General features: G+C 53.7%; 1 protein-coding gene across 3 annotated transcripts; it reads left to right on the top strand.

Moving 5' to 3' along the window:
- The first annotated feature begins 1,924 nt into the window (after positions 1 to 1,924).
- On the top strand, positions 1,925 to 18,792 carry Acvrl1 (activin A receptor like type 1). 3 transcript variants are annotated; one of them, XM_032885091.1, is made up of 11 exons: positions 1,925 to 2,021; positions 6,528 to 6,718; positions 8,125 to 8,264; positions 8,772 to 9,023; positions 9,212 to 9,423; positions 9,606 to 9,705; positions 10,462 to 10,608; positions 10,821 to 11,096; positions 11,235 to 11,432; positions 14,360 to 14,490; positions 16,816 to 18,792. In XM_032885091.1, exons 3-11 carry the CDS (start codon positions 8,201 to 8,203, stop codon positions 16,948 to 16,950), a joined length of 1,515 nt encoding a protein of 504 aa, XP_032740982.1. In that variant the 5' UTR covers positions 1,925 to 2,021; positions 6,528 to 6,718; positions 8,125 to 8,200; the 3' UTR covers positions 16,951 to 18,792. The 3 variants fall into 3 exon arrangements, with proteins under 3 accessions (XP_032740982.1, XP_032740966.1, XP_032740973.1); XM_032885075.1 differs by lacking the exons at positions 1,925 to 2,021; positions 6,528 to 6,718 and adding an exon at positions 7,574 to 7,750; XM_032885082.1 differs by lacking the exons at positions 1,925 to 2,021; positions 6,528 to 6,718 and having other exon boundaries at positions 7,964 to 8,264.
- Positions 18,793 to 21,191: the final 2,399 nt, after the last annotated feature.

Below are 21,191 nucleotides of genomic sequence, written 5' to 3'. Positions count from 1 at the left end.
TTCCTTTTCTATGTCCTCATTGGGCCTGAGGCCCTAGTGCTTTCTCCAGCTCTGTGTCACTCCTCCCACATCCCCCTCCTCCACCCCAGGCTCCCTGTGCACCATGGGAGGCTTGGGTTCACAAGAGCGTCACACTAGCCAGTGTCCGGAACACTGAGAAGAGAGGGAAGATGCCACCCCCTTTCACAGCTTCTCTTCAGCCTCCTAAATCTGCCCCTCTCTCTGTTCTGCTTCACAGGCCTGCCCACAGAAACTCTCCTGTCCCCGCTGACTCCCCTCAGCCACTTCCAGCTCTTGACCTTACCCATGATCTCCTAGACATGACTTCCCAAGAAGGCAGGCCTTGGACTTGGGCTGCAGAGGTCCCATGGGTCCCATCCCACTCAAGACAGAAAGCCACAGGCTGGAGAGTGAGAGAGATTGGCCAGAAGCCATAGCAGGCAGGAGGAAGAGTGGGTGTGAAGACCGTCATGTATCCAGGCTCCCTGCTCTCTAGCTAAGAGAGCGTGGTGAAGTGACCGCCACAATCTGGAGAAGCAGATACTGTAATCCCATAGTACTTCCTATTGGCTGCAGGACACGGTCTGTCCCGATGCTGAAATTTGGTTGAGACAGGGCTTTGGAAGGTCATAGCGCTCACAATTCAAGAGGCTGCTGGCGTGTGAAGGGGGAAGGTCTCAGCAGAGGAAGTAAGATCAGTGTGAACCTGGGGAAGGGGTTCCCTCCCCCAGCCTCTATTCCTGCCAAAGGGTAGAGCATCTCTGCCCCATCTTGCAAAATCTACAGACATGACACCTTAGAGATTGCTTCTGTGTTCTCCTACTGGGCACTAGGGCCATCCCTTCTCAAATATTAGCCGATGGACACCTTCCTTGAGGAACTTAGATAGGCACCGTCTCCTGTTTGTAAGATGGTCTACTGCATACCGTGCATAGCTGGGGTCGAGAGCCCTGGAGGTGTTAGTGGGGTCCCAGCAACTAGTCTGGACTGCCAGCTGGTGGACCTACTTCAAAGTCAGTGTGGATATCCACGTGAAACTCAAGTCCTGCCCAGGAAGGCGTAGATTTTCACCCACTCCTAGCCTGTGCATCAGAGCCCTCTGCCGTCGCTCAGTATGTCCCAGTCTCACAAGGTTCCATGCCCCAAATTCTAAAGCTCCATCTGGTAGTTGAGTCTGCCCCATTCCATGGTTGGGGTCCCGCCCAAACTGGACAGAAAGGACAAGGCGGCCTTTCCCTCCATTCTGTCCACCCCTGACCTGATGGAGAGGAACAACCGCCAAGCCTTGAGGTGCTCAGACCAGACAGACTCAGAACAGACCTCTCTGAGCCTCTTTAGCCCTAGGCTGATAGTTGACGACCAATACTGTGGACAACAAATGAGAACAAAAGTATTAAGGGTGAAGGGCTGGAACTTGGAGGCAAAAAGATTTAGGCCAAGTGGGGTGTCCAAAAGGCGGAGCGAACGTTTGAGCAGACACTCCCAGCCCAAACTCAGCTCTCTGCACTGTTCCTTAGAAGTGAGGTGGATGAGCACAGGTAAGTCGGCCGCTACTTCGCACAGGCCCCTCCCTGAAGCCCGCACGGATGCAAGTTTCTGCCTCTGGGTGCGCGTTACCCTTATCCCCTCTTCTGGCCTAGAGTGACGCTTCCGCAGCCAGCTCAGTCCCTATGGTCCTGCCTAGAACTCTCGGGGGCTCGGGGTCGAAGCTCGCCCCTTCGTGGCGGGGAGGGGACTGGGGTGGTCGCACTGGGTTCTGCGGCCCTCTGGAGCCGAGCCCTGATGCTCGGAGGCGTGCTGGGCAATAGGAAACGAGTTATTAGGAGGGAGTGGTGGAGCGGGGCCAGGCAGGAAGAAGCTAGAATAAGAAACATTTTGCTCCAGCCCCTTCCCAGTCCCGGGAGGCCGCCGCGCCAGCCGAGCGGATCGAGCCCTTCCCCGGCCCCACAGGCCCGCTCTGGACGTGAGACGCCGGCCGCCTCCGGGAAGGAGAGGCGGGGGTCCTGTCGCCCGGTCCAAAGGTGAGTCGGGGTCGCACTGGGCCGGGCAAGGAGACGTGTCCCTGGTCTCAGGGGACCCTTCTTGTGGATCTCAAAGACCTCTCGGACGGTGGCGTGTGGCAGGGTCAGTTTTAGCCGGGCAAGACAGCCAGCGGTTCCCTGGTTGTGGGCACACACCTGCCTGCTACCCCACATGAAAGTGGGAGGGAGCGAGCGGGACGAATCCGGATGGAAAACCAAAACCTTTTTTTTTTTTTTTTTTTTTTTTGCTAAGCATCCTGAGGCCTTTAGCTTCTCTTCCCCGCCCGGACCCATTCATTTATCTAAAAAGGTAAAATGTTCCTGAAGGATTCTTCCCTGATGAGCTCCCAGGTCCCTCCAGGGTGGTGGGTTGACCTAGGGGTGACTACCCTGCTGAACCTCCTCATAGAGCCCACTTTCCCCAGACCAGTCTTGCTTGAAGAACCTGGCACCCCAACTGTGCCTCTATATGGTCACAGAATCCCCCTGCCGCCGGTGTCCTAGGGAATCCTAGCCCTTCCCCAGGCTGAGACCCAGACTGTCAGTCAACTCTGGAGAGAACTGCTCCAGGCTAGCTCTCTCTTAGGCCTTCCTTTAAGGACACATTCCATTGCTTATGAGCAGGCTCTGGGTGAGTTTGGGCGCCCTCCCTGACCCCTCACGGCTCTGTCTGTCTAGGGTCTGTCCTCCCTGGGCCCTCACTACACTACCTGGCTCCCGACCCATCTCAATTGTCCTTCTACGTTGTGGGTGATTTTGCTCACCTATCAGATGGGAGATGACTGTACCTAGCTTGTAGAAGAGAGGTCAGCTTCAGGCTTTGGACAACTCTGAGGAGGGCTCCAGTCCATGACATCAGGAGACACCATGGTTGGGTGGTTCGTTTTTGTTTGTTTCTCTGTTTCTTGATACAGAGCTGGCCTCAGATTCTCAGTCCACCCACTTCAGCTCTAGTCTCTCTCTCTTTTTTTTCTCCTTGTCTCAAGTTTATTTGTAAAAACAGCATAGGACGCTGGTCATCTGCAAATAGTGTGTGGGTAGGTGTGTCACAGCTGTCCCTCTGTCCTCACATTGGCAGGAGCCTTTTCTATGGGGCCTTCGCAGGGGCCTGGGCACCCTTGGGGCCTGGGCTGGAGCTGTGGCCTCTGCCTTGGTTTGAACCTCGGGCTTTGGTTGGCAGAGCCTACGACCCTTGGCCTTCCCAAGCTTGGGGTGAGCGATGAAAGCCAGACAGCTGCGTTTGCAGCTGGGACCCTTTGGCATCTTGGGCTTGATGGCCTGAGGCTTCTTCACGAGGGCCTTGATGGCCTCTGTGCGTGCACTCACTGCCTTTGCATTGTTGGCCTGCATCTTCTTCAGGCCTTTCTTGTTGTGCCTCTTGGCAAAGCGCATGTTCCTCAGGAACTTGGGGGTCGACCCCTTTAAGAGATTCTGTATCTTTGTGACCCGGTTTCTTGATGCCATTTCTGTGCCATTTGTGGGACTGGTTTGTGTAGTGTGGTTCTTGGACTTGGCCATGTCTGCACGGTAAGCCACAGCTCCTGCAGCACCTGGGACCGGAAGCCAGCTCTAGCCTCTTTGTTGCCCTGCCTCGGGAGGCCCCATAGTGCTGGGATACAGGCCTGTGCCAGCATACATGGCTACCGTTGAGCTTGCCCTGTGTCACTTACCATACAGCCAAGTGACACTGGGAGATGGTACTCTCCTTATGCCAATCTCCTGGCTGTAAGTCTTAGAAGCTGTGCTTGATCAGGGCCAGTGTTGACCTCTGTGCTGTAAGCAGAGGAGTCTCCCCTATCTGCAGTTTCCCTGTCAGAGATTCTAGTCACTTACAACTAACTGCGGTGTGAAAATAGACCATGGGAGTCTCCAGAACTAGGGGATTTATTATTATTATTATTGTTGTTGTTGTTGTTGTTATTAAAATCCATACCTCTCCAGAGTGGGGAGAGATCTCATCTCCCCTCACCTCATCCATCATACGAATCATCTCTCTGTCCAGTACATCTATGCTGTACACTCTACCTGTCCATTAGTCACCCAGTAGCTGTCGGGTTATCAGACCGACTGCGTGCTGCTGTGCTTCTGGTCGAGAAACCTTTATTTCCGTGAGCAATGGCCTCAAGTATGAGCACAGGGGTGCTGGCGACTCAGTACACCAAGGAGAAGCTTCCCAGTGCTTCCTCTAAGTAAAAAGGTGGAGGTCCTGGGTATAGCACATTACTGTGGGTATCGTGTTTTCTTACTAATGTTAATGTCTCCTGGGTCTAATATGCAAATTAAACTTTATTACAGATGTGTTATAGGTAGAGGTGACAGAACATTCAGTTTGGGTTTCATGCACTCAGCGTGATCTGAGGATGCATCACCCTCAGATGAGGGGGAGCTGTTGTACCAGATGCCTAAGACTCTAAACTCTAGGCCATTCTGCCACATTCTACTGCTATGGCAGATGCAGGTGAATACTGAGACTGGCGGGGTCTGGGAGGCCAGTAAGCCCAGAGTGTAAAAGATAGCAGAATTATCCTAGTGCTTCTCTGCCTTGGGACAATCACTGTGTGACCTCAGAGCCCTGCTGCCGAAAGAAACAAAAAGATCGACAGGCACAGCCCAGGCACACTCCTCTCTGGGTCCTCACCTGAGGCTCAAACATGAGAAGTCTGGTAATGAGCAAGGGGTTTCTGGGCAACAACATTGGGAGGAGGGTACTAGTCATTGACACCAGCAGGGGGGCATATTGTTAATGTCTGCTGAGACCGGGGACCCTCTTTGCCTCTTTGAGGGCCTCACCTAACTCCAGAGGAATAGCCGTGATTAAGGGAGGCTCTGTTGTCAGACACTTAAGTTTACCACCACACCGCCATATTTAGCTCTGTTTCCTGTGGGAGTGTTTCGAGGCCCCAAAGAGACAGGCCGCTGAGGTTCCGTGCCTGTCACAGACTGAGAACTTGGAGCGTTCTGCCTGCTGTTACTTCCCTGCATTGAGTTAATCTTTGAAAGGCATTTAACTAAGTCCGTGATTTCTGGCCAACAGCGGTGATGCGTCTGTGTGTGAGAGGTTCTCCGTGTGATTTTACTAAGGAGGAAAAGAGAAGCTCAAGACACAGCCCACCCACCCCTGCCTCATGCTTAACCCCAGCTCTGTCACATCTCTGGGGCTGGACCAGGGTGACTTCTACCAACCTTTCCCTATGCTGTTGATGTTTAAAACAGATTCTTTTCACCCACCCCCATATCCACCCTCCTTTTGCAGTGTCACCGAGTCCCTGGTCTTGTGTCATTCTCTTTCTTCCCAAAGAGATAGGGAGGCACCTGGGAAAGGAACTCAGAGTCCCTTCCATCTGTCCGTCCACCCGGCAATGTCCTGTGACATTAACAAAAGCAAAGGAGACGGGCCCGGCTCTGTGCCAGACATATTCCTCAAAGCCTGGTGCTCGCCCAAATGGATCAGAACTCCCTGGGGAAACCGTTTACAAATGCATGCTTCCCTTCCTTCCTTCCTTTCTTTAGTCCCATTCGTTTATGAATTTTTGGCGTCATGTCTTGTTACATGAGGCTGGCCCCAGCATCTTTTTTCTTTAAATTTATTATTATATATAAGTACACTGTAGCTGTCTACAGACACACCAGAAGAGGGCATCAGATCCCATCGCAGAGGGTTGTGAGCCACCACGTGGTTGCTGGGAATTGAACTCAGGACCTCTGGAAGAGCAGTCAGTGCTCTTAAGCACGGAGCCATCTCCCCTGACCCCGGCGTCTTAAGTCTTCATTCAGTATTCCCAAATCACCAGCCTTCGCAGTGCTGGGTCACAGGCGTGCACTACTGTACCCGGGCTCCCAGTATGTTTCTTGCTTGTCTCAGGCAGACTGAATGGAAGCCTGGAGTGGGTGACAGACCAAGGGATCTACGTAGGTAACCGACTGCATGGGGTTCCAATATGCAGAGGAAAGGCAGGTTAGGGAGGTGGACTCTTGCTTGCACGTCTCAGAGAGATGTCTTGTTGATAGCCATTACCCACATCTGATAAAGTCTGCCATTAATGGCTTCCTGCCCACAGCCTTGGAACATGCCCCGTCTGCATTTACCCACAGAAACCCTGCAGAGTCCTAACTGGTTACTAGCAGGGGCAAGAGGCAGGTCAGGCAGAACCTGGGACACAGCTGCAACAGCAGGGCAGGTCTCTATTTCCTCCCTCAGACCAGGCCTCTGGGGCAGAGGAAACCCAGGCAGGAAGGCCGGGGCTTCCACTAGCCAGAAAGGTCCACCAAGCCCCTCAGCCTGACCCTAGACATCCTGCCCCCCAAAAGCCTCAGCATCTTGGGTCTCCATTCGATACCAAGCTTAGAGCATGGGCCTCTGTAGTGTAAGCGACCAGTCCTTCCAGCCTTCTGGTGTCTTCTCACAGGACACTCCACATGTTGGTTCCTGAGCTGGGGATCTAGCCTGCACACCCTGCCATTCGGAAAGTCTGTGTTCCCGTCTGACCGAGGCTCCTCTTGCTACAGGCTCAGCACTTGTCTTCTGGCTCTGGGGCTGTGAGAAGGGAAGAGTGGTGCAGCTTCTGAGGCAGTAGTTGGTTTGGGTCCTGAGTTGAGGACTGTCATCTCCCAGAGTCACGTCTCTCACCAGCGTCCGTCAAACTTCTGGAAGAGTGAAACCCCAGGCAACTCTTCGAGGTCAAACACTCAGTGTCTAAGTATGTTTCACTTCCTGTACCACTGGCCCTCCCCCAGCCCTTTCCCAGGACAGCAAGAAGAGAGAAGGGGGCCCAGATGGCTCCGAGGGAGAAATGGGCTTTTTATAGCTAGTCACTGTCAGGCTGTGTAGGGTTGCTGGAGGATGCAGGCAGAGGTTGGCTTCACCAGCTCAGGACACAGAGAAGAAAGAACAGTTTGGGGAGGTGGGGTCTAGACTCTCGGGTTAGACTCCTGTTACTGCAAGAGAATTCTAATGGGATCTGAGAGGCCTCCTCCCCTGGGTGAGCCTTACTCTCCCCCCCTTTAAAACCAGAGCTGCAGGGGCTGAGGAGATGGCTCAGTGGTTAAGAGCTCTGACTGATCTTCTAAGAGGTCCTGAGTTCAAATCCCAGCAACCCCATGGTGGCTCATATCCATCTGTAATGAGATCTGATGCCTTCTTCTGGTGTGTCTGAGGACTGTTGCAGTTTACTTATATAGAATAAATAAATAAACAAACAAATAAATAAAGCTTAAAAAAAAAAACAGGGGTTGGGGATTTAGCTCAGTGGTAGAGCGCTTGCCTAGGAAGCTCAAGGCCCTGGGTTCGGTCCCCAGCTCCGAAAAAAAAAAAAAACAAAACAACAAAAAAAAAAAAAAAACAGAGCAGCAGGGGAGGGGAACAAAGAGCTGGTACAGCGGAGGTAAAGATGCTTGCTACACAAGCTAGGCGACCCGAGTTCCATCCCCAGCACCCATGTGAAGGTGGAAAGAGAAAAACAGCTCTACAGAATCGACTTCTCACACTTGTACCTTGGCACAAGGACCCTTACAGGCAGACACAATAATAAAGACCACATTTTTTAAAAAAATCCGAGCTGGGGTTGATGGTGTGTAGGGTACCCACACAGACTTCACGCGGTCGTCTCGGCTCCAGGTTGCCCCTACCCTGAGCTCCCGGCTGTGCGTGACTCCAGCGTGTTCTATCCAGACTTCAATCTAAACAATCTTGATTCCTGTAGCCGGCCTGGCGGGACCCTGAATGGCAGGAAGTGAGGACGGGACCTGTTTATGTTTGAAGCAGCCTGGCTTTGGGAGGGGGGGGGCACTGGGAAAGGGTGGGCAGGGTGATGGGCAAATGACTGAGGACAAGAGACGAGCTATAAGAGAGACGTTCTTCCGCTGTAGCTCTGTCGGTCTGCAACCCTCCCGGCCTGATCCCCTCTGAACGCAGAGCCGTGGTCCTCTCTGGCTCTCTTCTAAACATAGCTCTCCACCCCTTACCCCCAGCAGACGGTTTCCATGGGGAAGTGAACCGGGACTTCCCTTGCAAGCCACGCCCTGAAACCAGACGTAGGAGTTGGGAGGTGGCTTCTCTGCCTCCCCCCCACAAAAAAAAAACCTCTTGGTGATTTCCTCCTGGTAGGAGGAGACCTTGGTCACCACAGCTATCACAGTTTGCAGATCTCGTCACATCTCTTCTCCTCCTATCTCCAAGGACCATGACCCTGGGGATTTTCCGAAGGGTCTTTTGGATGCTGTCGGTGGCCTTGGGCCTAACTAAGGGTGAGTATTGGGAGGGGCAGCATGGGGACCTGAATGGAGAGAGGCTATCTGGGTTCAGGTCAGCTTTTGCTAGGACTGGAACTTGGGGGCTGAGAACAGGGCCCTGGCTGGAGGAGGGACAGTAGTCCCGTAGACTAGGCCCCCACGCTGTTCCCACCTTCCTTTATATCTTCGTGACACTGAGTTGCAAGCCAAGGCTCCTTCCAGGATAGAACCTCCGTCTTGGGTGGAGAGAACAAGAGGGAGGCTTATTATTCTCTGTGAACACTCTCTGTGAGCAGGGGGAGCCTGGGACCATGGGAGGACCTGTAGTAGGGAGAGGAGGTCCCAGTACAGACTGTAGACAGAAACTGGCTTCTCAATCTTCACTGCCTGTGTAGCTAGGGGCAAGGCTCAGAGAGAAGAGTTAGGGGATGGGATTAAAGGACCAAGGCTTGAGGGGCTTGCCTGTGAGACCAGAAGGGATGGGACAGTAGGAGGAGTGACTAAATTTCTCATGACCCCCAGGAGACTTGGTGAAGCCCTCCAGGGGTCAGCTGGTGAACTGCACTTGTGAGAACCCACACTGCAAGAGGCCAATCTGCCAGGGGGCATGGTGCACAGTGGTGCTAGTTCGAGAGCAGGGCAGGCACCCCCAGGTCTATCGGGGCTGCGGGAGCCTGAACCAGGAGCTCTGCCTGGGACGTCCCACGGAGTTTGTGAACCATCACTGCTGCTATAGATCCTTCTGCAACCACAACGTGTCCCTGATGCTGGAGGGTACGTCGGGTGTTCTCCCACTCTTCCTCTTATTAAACTATGCCCCCTGCCCTTCTTTCTTCTCATGCCCTGGTTCACATGGAGAGGGTGTGGGGAGGCAGGATGCTGGGATCTGACTGTAAGTGGGCTGGCTCAGGGTCAGGAGAGCTAGCCTGGTAGAGCTGGGACTCAATGTCCCCCTCCTCCAGCCACCCAAACTCCTTCGGAGGAGCCAGAAGTAGATGCCCATCTGCCTCTGATCCTGGGTCCCGTGCTGGCCTTGCTGGTCCTGGTGGCCCTGGGCGCTCTGGGCTTGTGGCGCGTCCGGAGAAGGCAGGAGAAGCCGCGGGGTCTGCACAGTGACCTGGGCGAGTCCAGTCTCATCTTGAAGGCATCGGAACAGGGAGACAGCATGTTGGGGGTACGGCCTGGGGCAGCCCGGGATACCAGGGTAGAGGGTGGGTGTGGAGAGAGGAGCTATGGTATCAGGGGTCACCCAGTGATGACAGTGAGAGCCAAGCAGTGGAGCCAGCAGTGGCAGAGAATGGAGAAGGCGGTGGCTGATGGGGGGTAAGCCACTGACTAACTACTCGTTATCCTCAGGACTTCCTGGTCAGCGACTGTACCACAGGCAGCGGCTCAGGGCTACCCTTCTTGGTGCAGAGGACAGTAGCGCGACAGGTTGCACTGGTGGAGTGTGTGGGTAAGCACTCAGTGAGCTGGGGATAGACCTGGGGAGGTCAGGAAGCCCTTGGCGTCCAGGATCCAGCCTGGGTCCAGCCTGGGCCAGAGTAAGATACTCTGCTAGGTAGGGTTGGTTCTGGGCCAAGGTCAGGTCATTTTTGCAAGGAGAGGGATGAACTGATAAGCTAAGGGTAGCCCAAAGCTGGGACAAGATGTTAATAAAGGTATATTTTCAGGTTTGAGGAGAGCCATAGGGCTTAGCAGGGGAAGGCACTGGTACCAAGACTGATGGCCCAAATCCAATCCCTGCGACGTACTCGTCGAGAGGAGAGAACCGTCTTCCTCAGATTGTCCTCTAACCTCCACATGTGATCCCATTTAGTGTGTATCACACACAAACACACACACACACACACACAAATAAATAAATAAATAAATAAATAAATAAATAAATAAATAAATAAATAAATAAATGAAAAATATTGTGGTCTAGAAAGCAGCTGGGGTTTTTGGCACATGCCTTTAATAGCAGCATTAGGGAGGCAGAGGCAGGCAGATCTCTGTGAGTCCAAGGCCAGCCTGGTCTACATCGCAAGTTCCAAATCAGCAAGACAAATGAGACCTTATACTTAAAAAAAAAAAAAGGTTAAAAATAAATAAAATCGGATTTTTGCAGAGGGGATCTATCTTCATAGCATCCGGAATTGGGGTGGGGGCTTCAAGGACTATGTGTGTCTAGTGCGTGGTCCTTATTCTTCCCTTGGCCACGGATTAGGAAAGGGCCGATATGGCGAGGTGTGGCGCGGTTCGTGGCATGGCGAGAGTGTGGCGGTCAAGATTTTCTCCTCACGAGATGAGCAGTCCTGGTTCCGAGAGACGGAGATCTACAACACAGTTCTGCTTAGACACGACAACATCCTAGGCAAGCTAGGGGACATGGCTGCTCTCCCAGGCCTAGCCACCCCAACTCCCTCAGCTCAGGGCTGGAATACACCGAACTCTGGGCATTGATGTAACTCCCAGACCGGCTTCAGCCTTCGGTCTCTGCCCCACCCCTTCTGTGCCTCAGCAGCTCTACCTTCTCCTCACCACTCCTTCCTTCTGGGTACTTCGGTCACACCCTTCTGTTTACAGGCTTCATCGCCTCCGACATGACCTCGCGGAACTCCAGCACGCAGCTGTGGCTCATCACCCACTACCACGAGCACGGCTCCCTCTATGACTTTCTGCAGAGGCAGACCCTGGAGCCCCAGTTGGCCCTGAGGCTGGCTGTGTCCGCGGCCTGCGGCCTGGCGCACCTGCATGTAGAGATCTTTGGCACTCAAGGCAAACCAGCCATCGCCCATCGTGACCTCAAGAGCCGCAACGTGCTGGTCAAGAGCAACTTGCAGTGTTGCATTGCAGACCTGGGTGAGCAGGAGAGGGGGGTGGGGCTTCACCTGTGGGCGGGGCTTGCATGCTTGGCTCTGCCTGTTTTTGTTCGGGAGAGAATTGGAGTGGTCACCCTGTGTGGGAGCCCTGCAGGACTGACACGCCAAACACCCGCAGGATTGGCTGTGATGCACTCGCAAAGCAGCGATTACCTGGACATTGGTAACAACCCCCGAGTGGGTACCAAGAGATACATGGCACCCGAGGTGCTGGATGAGCAGATCCGCACAGACTGTTTTGAGTCGTATAAGTGGACAGACATCTGGGCCTTCGGCTTAGTGCTATGGGAGATTGCCCGGCGGACCATCATCAATGGTGAGAGCCCACCGTATGCAGGTTGTGTGTGTGCGCGCATGCATGTGTGTGTGAGCGTGCATATGTGTATGTGCCTATGCATGCATGCATGCATACGTGTGTGTGTGTACACGCGCGCGCGCATGTGTGTAAATATATGGAGACCGGGTTTGTTTGTTTTTCTTTTTTTTCCGGAGCTGGGGACCGAACCCAGGGCCTTGCGCTCGCTAGGCAAGCGCTCTACCGCTGAGCTAAATCCCCAACCCAAGACCGGGTTTTCTGTGGTGGCTGGTGCTCTTGACCTGATGGTTTGAGGTTAGAGCTCCTAGCTTTCTTTTACTGCTATGAATCGCCTAGTTCAGCACAAATGGACTTTAAGGCTCATCTGAACCTGGGAGGGTGTGGATGTGGCCTTGAAATCTTGAGTTAGAGACAAAAAAAAAAAAAAAAAAATTCAAAGCTGGAAATATAGTGAGGTGGTAGAATGCTTGCCCGGCATGTTCAGTGTCATAGGTTTTGATCCTGAGCATGGGGGCGGGGCAGGGAAGCAGCTAAGCTAGCTAGCATTTGTGGAGCTTAAATATGTGTCACAATGTATACTCTAACTTGTTGAAGTCTCTTATTTTGGTAAGAGTTGGCATTTGGCCAGTCAGATTGCCTGGACTCAGTTTCAGGTTTTGTCCTGACAGGGAGTACTTAGCCCTGGTGTGCCTGCTTCCTCATTTGTGAAATTAGAAGGAAAAAAAAAAGTGTTGTTGCAGACATGGTCCAAATTAAGTATTTAGAACAATATCTACAAGCTGGTGTATTCTCAGGACTCATAGGCAGAAGAATTGCTACAAGTTCAAGGCCAGCCTTGAATTTCAGATCGGCCAGGACTACACAGAGAAGAAAGGCAAACCGTGCCTAGAGCTAAATATTAGTGGTCATAATGAAAGAGCACTTACATATTATTATTCCACTTCCTAAAAGAAAAGGCAGAGATGCATGATTGTGGCTGCCTATCTTAAGTCAGGCCATTTGATTCTGGGCCAGTGCTGTCTGTTATTGTGGTGGTTAAATGTTGGTCTTGGTTTCTTCATTCATGTGTAAGCTATCTGGCTTCTGTGCTGCCTGCCTACTGCAGCCTCATTATCACAGTGGATTGCCACAGGAGACCATAACTTGAAAAGATTGTAGAAGCACCTGCCTGTGCAGCCCTGTGAAGCCCTGTGCAGCCCTGTGCAGCCCTACACAGCCCTGTGCTAGCCTGTGCTGGCCTGTGCAGTCCTATGCAGCCCTAAGCAGCCCTATGCAGCCCTTTGCTGGCTTGTGCAACCCTGTGCTGGCCTGTGCTGACCTATGCTGGCCTGTACAGCCCTGTGTAGCCTTGTGTAGCCCTGTGCAGCCCTGTGCTGGCCTGTGGCTAATGGCCTCTTAACCCTGGGGTAGATGGAGGACCACAGGTTGACTGGACAGCTACCTGCTGCAATGTTTGCGTTTGTGGGGCCTGTCTATAGCCAAGGATGCTGGGAGTCCTGAAAGTTTGCAGACAATCCCGGGCACACTACTAGAGCCCTGCTCCTTGGGACCAGAGATGTTTTCATTTCCTGAGCATCTACTGGCTAGGAGCCAGCCTTTTACAACGTCACTCCTCCTCGGTGGTCATCTGTGACAGCAGAGACCCAGTTGTCACCAGAGAGTCTCCCAGGGGTTCTGATCCCGGGGCATTTACTGCTGGAGTCAGCTCTAAGTGGCTGGAGTTGGGGAAAGGGTACCTGGATGAAACCAAAGAAGTAGGCCTAGCTACGCAGGAAAGGAGGAGCTGATGGATTTGCCTTAGGCTCCTGGGGTGGAGGGGAAGCTCTGTCAGCCTCACACAGACTCCTAGCGCATTATAAACACTGTAATCTGGTGTCAGCCCCGGCACTGATTAAAGGCTCATTAGACACGCTCAGGCCTCTGCAAATCGCTGATTAGGGCGCCGGCGGCACAGGGGCAGCCTGGAAGCCCGCCATGGGGAGAACAGCTGCTGAAGGCTTCATTGAGGTTCTGGTCTTCATGATCACAGAAGCGGCCTGGGGTTGGGAAGGAGGAAGAAACATGGGGCTAACTCTGACCCCACGGGCACACCTTTCAGAAAAGGCTCGGGATAACTAGACATGGGGTGGGGACACCGTTGGTGATGGGGTCTGCAGAGACGTGAACCTTCCCTGACAGTAAGCACATCTTATTTGGACCAGGGAGTAAATCTTTTGCTTCTAGGAGAGGTGTTTTTCTGCTCTTTGTTGCCCTTATTAAGAGCCTTATCCAGCCCTACCATAAATGCTGCTGAGAGAGCGGAATCGAGGAATTTGGTGTTGGATTTCCGCCTTAAGTCCCAGCTCTGTCGCTTGCTACCTGTTGATCCTTAAAGACAAACTTTCTGAACCTTTGGACCTACTGTTTTGGTTCATGACAAGAAGCTACAATGCTACAGTCCCCATAGGCCACTGCGAGGCTTGCGGGCAAAGCACTAAGGACCCCTTCTGGCCCACCGGAAGTGCCCTGGAACACACCGGAAGTGCTCTGGAACACCAGCTGTTAGGGTAATCGGGCGTCACTCAGGCAGTGGAACCCAGGCGCAGGATGGAAGCTGAGCAAGATGAAAATAAGATCCAGCTTAGGAAGCCAAAACATGGGTTTCAAGTCCTGACTGTGCCGTGACTGGCTAGGCAACACGAATCCGGTGCTTCTGACCCTAAGCTTCTCCATCTGTGACTCGGGTGGTACCACACAGAGATACCACCAGGAGGACGAATGGGAAAGCTTGGAACACAGGCAGTAGTTCTGAGCTATATGCACAGTTACTATATTGTAGGACGGGATCGCTCTCAGGAGAAATATAATCAGGCAGTTAGCCCCAAGCATGGTCATCCTGTGGGTGCTCTGGGTTCCAAGTGATTGTCCCACATCCCTTGAATCCCCAGGCATTGTGGAGGACTACAGGCCACCCTTCTATGACATGGTACCCAATGACCCCAGTTTTGAGGACATGAAAAAGGTGGTGTGTGTTGACCAGCAGACCCCCACCATCCCTAACCGACTGGCAGCAGATCCGGTGAGGCCTCTGCTTGGACCAGGGCTGGGCTGGGGCTGGGCTGGGGCTGGGCTGAGCTGGACTGGGCCGGAGCGGGGGGCTGGGGCTGGGGCTGGGGCTGGGGCTGGGGCTGGGGCTGGGGCTGGGGCTGGGGCTGGGGATGGGCTGGGGCTGGGCTGGGGCTGGGCTGGGCTGGGGCTGGGCTGGGCTGGGCTGGGGCTGGGCTGGGCTGGGGCTGGGGCTGGGCTAGAGCTGGGCTGGGCTGGGGCTGGGCTGGGCTGGACTGGGCTGGGCTGAGCTGGGCTGGGCCAGAGCTGGGGGGCTTGGGCTGGGGCTGGGGCTGGGCTGGGGCTGGGGCTGGGCTGGGCTGGGCTGGGGCTGGGTTGGCATGGGTGGAGATTGATTCTCAGCTGAATTTCTGAGTTCAGGATCTTGGCTCTACAACCTCTGATTCTTGGATAGATTGTGGGTTGTTCTGGGTATTCCCCCCTACACACCTGGCTTGCGGAACCTTCGTCCTTCTCGGACCTTTCAGTCAATCTGATTTTATAACCTTTTTACCTCACTTGCAAGAATCAAAACCTCTCTGCTAAACTTCTCCTATCTGGCTTTTGTTGTTGATGATGATGTTTTTTTTTTTTCCCTCAAGACATTCCATACTTAAAGAAATACATGTATATATAAACACACACACTCAGACATATATACACTTGTGGCACCATGAAGACAAAACCTGCGCTTTTAGCTCACTTTTTTTTTTCCTTGAGACAGGAGTCTTACTGACCAGGCTGACATCAAGCTCAAGGAGATCCACCTCCCCGCCTCTGTCTCCTAGGAACTGGGATTAAAGGTTTCTGCACCATGCCCAACTCACTCTTTTTAAAAAAAATTGTTTTTTTCTTTGCCCGAGCATGTTGGTATATGTCTTTAATCTTAGCACTGGAAGGCAGAGGCAGGAGGATCTCTGAGTTCGAAGCCAGCCTGGTCTACAGAGTGAGTTCTAGGACAGCCAGAGCTACACAGAGAAACCTTGTCTCAACACCCCATACAAACAGAAGCAAGCAAACAAACAACAAATGATTTCTTCTTTTGATTTCATACAAGCATACAAGCATTTCATTATCGTCTTTCCCCTCCCACTCAGCCCCGCCTTCTCCCACTCAGCCCCTCCTTCTCCCACTCAGCCCCGCCTTCTCCCACTCAGACCCGCCTTCTCCCACTCAGACCCGCCTTCTCCCACTCAGCCCCTCTTTCTCCCACTCGGCCCCTCCTTCTCCCACTCAGCCCCGCCTTCTCCCACTCAGCCCCTCTTTCTCCCCTCACTCAGCCCCGCCTTCTCCCACTCAGACCCTCTTTCTCCCACTCAGCCCCTCTGTCTCCCACTCAGCCCTGCCTTCTCCCACTCAGCCCCGCCTTCCCCCACTCGGCCCCGCCTTCCCCCACTCAGCCCCGCCTTCTCCCACTCAGCCCCTCCTTCTTTCCAAGAAGCGCCTCCTACTTCTCATTCTAACATTCCAACCAACTACCTTGGTTCCTGGCCTACACTAAGACTCAACAAATGTGTACTGAAAGATAATAAACGTATATGTGTATACATAAGAGACCACATAGATGCCGTCCGGTGCACAGATGTATACTCATTCTTAGGATGTCCAGGGCCCGCTGAGCTTCCTGGGATGGACTCTTTCTTGGAAACGGGGGCACTTTTGGAGCAATGCCCATCATTGCCACATTCCCAGTCATGGTTGGTGGAGGGGCTGGGGGTCGGTACCTGTGCACTGGGTCTCAGGCTGCAAGAGGCAGCACAGACTTGCAGAAATACCCTTCACAGAGGATCCTGGCGGGGAAGGGGACAGTTGCTCCGCAGAGACTGTGCACTGGGGTGTCTGTGGGCTCTCAAAGATCTCCCACCCTCCTACATTTTCTCCTGCTTGTTTCTGCCGCCATCTTTCACCCCATTTCCCTCTTCTTCTACTTCCCTCCCTCTTCATCCTTACCTCCTTACCTCCCCTCCCCCCTCCTCTCTTTGTGTGTGTGTTTTTCAAGACAGGGTCTGTCCCACCCTGGCTGTCCTGTCTCTCACTCTGTAGTCCTGGCTGGTCTCTCGAATTCAGAGATCCGCCTGAGTTTGCCTAAGGGCTGGGATTAAAAGTGTACACCACCATCACCGGGCTCCATTCTCTCTCTTGCCTTGCCTTTCTTCCTCCTGTCCAATACACGTCCTTCCTGTGCTTTCTCCTACTATGTCTCCCAATACTGAGCCGTTGCTTCCTCACACCGTGCCTCCTTTCCAGCTTCCTGACCCATATGCCTCTTCTTCTCTCTGCCCCTCTCCCAACCTCCCAGGTCCTCTCCGGGCTGGCCCAGATGATGCGAGAGTGCTGGTACCCCAACCCCTCCGCTCGCCTCACCGCACTACGCATAAAGAAGACGTTACAGAAGCTCAGCCAGAATCCAGAGAAACCCAAAGTGATTCGCTAGCCCAGCGTCACCAGACTTTCTCTGCCTAAATTATGTGCTGGGGCAGAAGACATAGCCCGTCTGGGTAGAGGTAGCGCGAGTGTGCAGGGTGCCCTGCCTGTGCCTGCTCAGCTTGGCCCCCAGCCCATCCAGCCAAAAATACAGCTGGGCTGAAATTCGATCCGCCTCCGTCTGGCCTGCTCAAAGTGGCCGGCTCTCTGACGCCTGGCTGGATTCCCTGTCCCCAAGGCCAGCAGAGCACACCCCCTACCACTCCCGGGGCAGGGTGGCCAAGCCAGGGAATCCCGGGCCCGGATCCTGGGCTTTCACTCCCCACCCTTGGTCAACCTTGCTGCCCCATCAGAGCTGCCAGGATGGCACAGGGCCCTGTCCAGATTCAGCAGACATTCCACCTGCTGGGGCTCAGCCAGAGAGATACTCAGCAGCCTCAGTGTCTCTCTGTGGGTGTTTATTGCGCCCTGACTAGACCCCCTGGCTAGTGAATGCTAGTCTCTTGGGAGAGGTGGTACCTGACCCTTCCACCCACCGTCCCCTTACCACCTCAGCTGACTCATTAAGGCATCAAAACCCAAGGGTCCTCTGAGGAGAAGGTCAAGCATGGTAGAAGGGACCCAGCATTGCTCCCTCCGATAGGAGAGGACTTCACTGTCTTAGGATCTTTTGTCCCAATGTCCTTTGAGGTGTCTCAGAACCTGATTTTCCTTGAAGCGCAGGCTGTGTGAAAGCTAGGTCTTGTCTACTACACCCCGTTCCTATCACTTGAGTCAAGCTGTGGTTTGTAAATAGCCACCACAGTCCAGGATGGCCCAACGTGCCCCCTGGGCTAATCTCCAGGCCCCTGTTCTTGCCTTGAGCTTTGCAAGTGGCCACCCTGGGACCTGAGCAGCACAGGAATTTCTGACTCCCTCTGTGGCTTGGTCTTCTGCCCAGGGCTCCGGGAGGGGGTGGTGGCGGTGACTTCCTTTGGGGTCTTCCAAGACTAAAAAGAAATTCGGCCCCTGTCAAGAAGCCTCCAGCAACCAGGGTTCTACTCCTCCTGGCTGGGACTCTCTGGCCAAAGCCCACACCCTGGGCCAGGCCCCAGAAAGTGCGCCTTGGGAGAACTTGGCCTAGAGAAACACCAAGAGTCCCAGCATTTAGAAATGTGAAGGGTACACCCCATCCCGAACAAGTGAACTCGAAGCCTGAGTTGATGGACTGGAGAGAAGCAGACTGTAGGCAAGGATTATGGAGGGTAAATTAGGGCTCGGGCAAGAGACAAGATCAGCATCCATCTTGGGAAGACCTGGCCTAGAAACCCTTGGCCTTTAAAGGGAGAAACAACGGAGACAGTTCATCCTGCTCCGCACATGTGCCGACCGCGCCCACGGCGCCGACCGCTTGAGTTCCTCCGGTGTGTGCTCCCAGCTCTCCATAAAGTCACTCAAGACTGCCTTTCAGCAGTGTGCGAGGACCAAGGAGAACCAGGAAGTGAAACGAGATGGAAAACAGAAAGTAAACGGGACTTTTTCAGACCAGTGGGGCAAAGTCTGAAGGTTCTCTGGTCACTGGAGCCAGGGAATCGCTTTCTGACCTGAAGGGTTTTTATTTCTACTGGACTTGGGAACAAATTCATCCTCAGATTCCACAGCCAGAAACGGAAGACAGTAGCTCCTCCAGGCCAGGAAATCCTAAGTGCGGGGGGGGGGGTGGTGTTGAACGACTGGAGATGTGGCAAGGAAGGTGGCATTCTCCAAATGCTTCCTAGCGCAGGTGTGCAAGTGGAACCACACAGTTTATGGAAGCACTTAGCCCGTGACAGGCACATAGTAGGTCCTCAATAAACCATGTTTGACCCCCTGAGTTTCCGTTGTCTTCCAGGCTAGTATTCCCACCCACTCACACACACACACTGCAGTGGTCCAGTTCCAGAGGTTCAGAAAGAACCCAAGGGGACGGGAAGTAAATTCCAAAGTACAGAACACCAAATTCCCCTGGGACAAGCTTGCTCTAGAATGCCCCCACACCGAGAATGGTGCTGAGGTTCAAATTTCAGGTCCCACCCGGGATAGACAGCAACACGATCCATGCCAGCCACGTCGCCCTCTGCTGGCTAACCCGCTGCCCACGGCTACCCTGCTCCTTTCCCACAGCGGGCTGGCTCCTCCCAGCAGATCCGGGCCCTCCTCCGGGTTGCAGCGTGCGTGCTTGCGTGCATGCGCTCAGCTGTTCTCGGCTGTAGGGAGACTATGCCTGGAAACCACACCTAGAAAAAGAGCTTTTTGCTTCCTTACTCAGCGGTGGCTTCGCCCCTCCCTGTTCAGCTCCTTCTTAATTCCCTCTCTAGGTGCTCCCCACTCCTTGTCTGGAATTAGTCCCCACCCCCAGAATGAAAAGCTCCCCTTACCTGGAAATCCCAGAGAGCACCTCATGCCCCTCCCGCTCCACCCAGGAAATTGTGAGCGACAGGCCACTGGAGGGGTGGCACAGAGAATAGGGGATGAGTACTGAAGGAAGCTGGGAGGAGTTTTTCGGTTCAATACAACCCAGAAATACAAAGTTTCTAAGAAGAGGGTGTTGGACCTCTCTTAGGAAAACAGGGAGAGTGCCCCAGTTTCTTCTGCGGCTGGCAATTTGGTCTGCTCCCCATGCCTCCAAGTGGGCGCAAATCTGCAGCCTTCTGCTCTAGGGTGGTGGACCCCCTCCCTGGCCCACACAGCAGACAAGACCTTTCCAGAGGACTCTGAAGGGAGCCCTTAGAGCATGGGGACACTAATAGCACTCCCATCCTCCCTCCTTCCTTTCCTCCAGGGTCCACAAGGCCTGCCACCCAAACGGCCACAGTGTGGTTGAGGCCCGGGAAAAGGGCAGCGGGAAAACTGCAGTACAAGAGTTCCGTGTAGGCTGGACAGGATCTGGCAGGACTGACCCATCACCAGGCCGTTAGAAGATTCCTTGTGAGGTTACTGCGGTCTAAGCCCTTGGCCGCTTGCACATGCCAGTACTGCCTTGGAAAAAAAAGAGAACTCACAAGCCTCTCTGCTCTTTGCTCTGATTTCCTCCAGTGACCCCAGCCTCCAACTTCCTTATTACACACAAAAAGTGAGGAAGCATTTCTGTCCCTCCCTGAGAGGGGATGTTTGCTAGAGCGTGCAAAATGGAGTGAGAGTGGTCCCTGCAGCCTGAGCCTTGACGCTGCCGATCAACCGTTCCCCTGCCAACGCCTCTTGGTACCCAGGCTCTCTTGGACAGCTCCTTTGCTTCCCAGACTCCATCCTTCTTCAGTCCTGACTCACGTTAGCCTATAAGGAAGGTGCTCTGCCTCCCCTGGCTTACCCCTTGCATTAAGACCAACATCCCAAAGCCAGGTATAGTGGTGCACACCTGCAATCCCAGCACTTGGGAGGTAGAGGCAGGAGGATGGGGATTTCAAGGTTATCCCCAGCCACAAGATGATTCCAGAGGCCAGCCAGGGATACAAACCAAACAAAGAAATGATTAATAGTCCAAGAGATGACAAAATCTGCATGCTTTGAGACCCGCCCTTGGGTAGGGTAGGAGTTTGTGTGCCCAGTCCAGTGTCCTAGGGCTGGGACTGATGGTAACTGTGCAGTCATCGCTCTGGGTGGGCGACTCTTGAAACAAGCTGCTTCTACCAGGACCACATTCAGTTTGCTAGAAATAGAGACAGAGGGCTCCTCGACTTTGCATACAATTTGCATAATGTCATAGACACACTGTCTATTTTCAGGCAGTTTCCAGGTTCAAGTGTTGCCACTGCTGCCCTGAGGGGTGTCATGTCTGGATGAGTCTTTGTTCTTTCTCACCCACCCACTCCTATTGACCTACATCCCCGGCTGCAGGAGCACATGGAGGGGAGGGCTGCCCAGGGAGACGCCATCGGTGAGAAGCCAGGACAAAGCATGCTAGGTTATCACCTCCATCACCAACAGCCCAGCCGGTTGCTCAAGGGCAACTGATAGCAGCAGATAAGGCGAAGGATTCAAGTACCCCAGCTCCCTTCCTGCCTCTGCTACCAGAACTGCCTGAGTGTTCAGTCTTCTGACAGTTTCAAAAGAGGAGGGGGAGGAGGAGGAGAAGGGGGAGGAGGAGGAAGAGAAGGGGAGGAGGAGGAGGGAGGAGGGAGGAGGAGGAGGAGGAGGAGGAAGACACAGATAAATAGATAAACTTGGGCCTGAATCACCTAGAAAGGTTTGCTTGCCCCCAGATAATTGCATTAGGGCAACAGCTCTAAAAAAAAA

Source organism: Rattus rattus, chromosome 1 (assembly GCF_011064425.1).
Source record: "Rattus rattus isolate New Zealand chromosome 1, Rrattus_CSIRO_v1, whole genome shotgun sequence".
NCBI classification, from domain to species: Eukaryota; Metazoa; Chordata; class Mammalia; order Rodentia; family Muridae; genus Rattus; species Rattus rattus.
This window is presented reverse-complemented; position numbering and strand designations above follow the sequence as displayed.

Excerpts from the sequence above, each read along its gene's own strand:
- Acvrl1 (XM_032885091.1), top strand. The coding sequence starts at position 8,201 with ATGACCCTGGGGATTTTCCGAAGGGTCTTTTGGATGCTGTCGGTGGCC. Across the intron at positions 11,097-11,234 it reads GTGTTGCATTGCAGACCTGG|GATTGGCTGTGATGCACTCG; the intron begins GTGAGCAGGAGA and ends AAACACCCGCAG. Across the intron at positions 14,491-16,815 it reads ACCGACTGGCAGCAGATCCG|GTCCTCTCCGGGCTGGCCCA; the intron begins GTGAGGCCTCTG and ends CCAACCTCCCAG.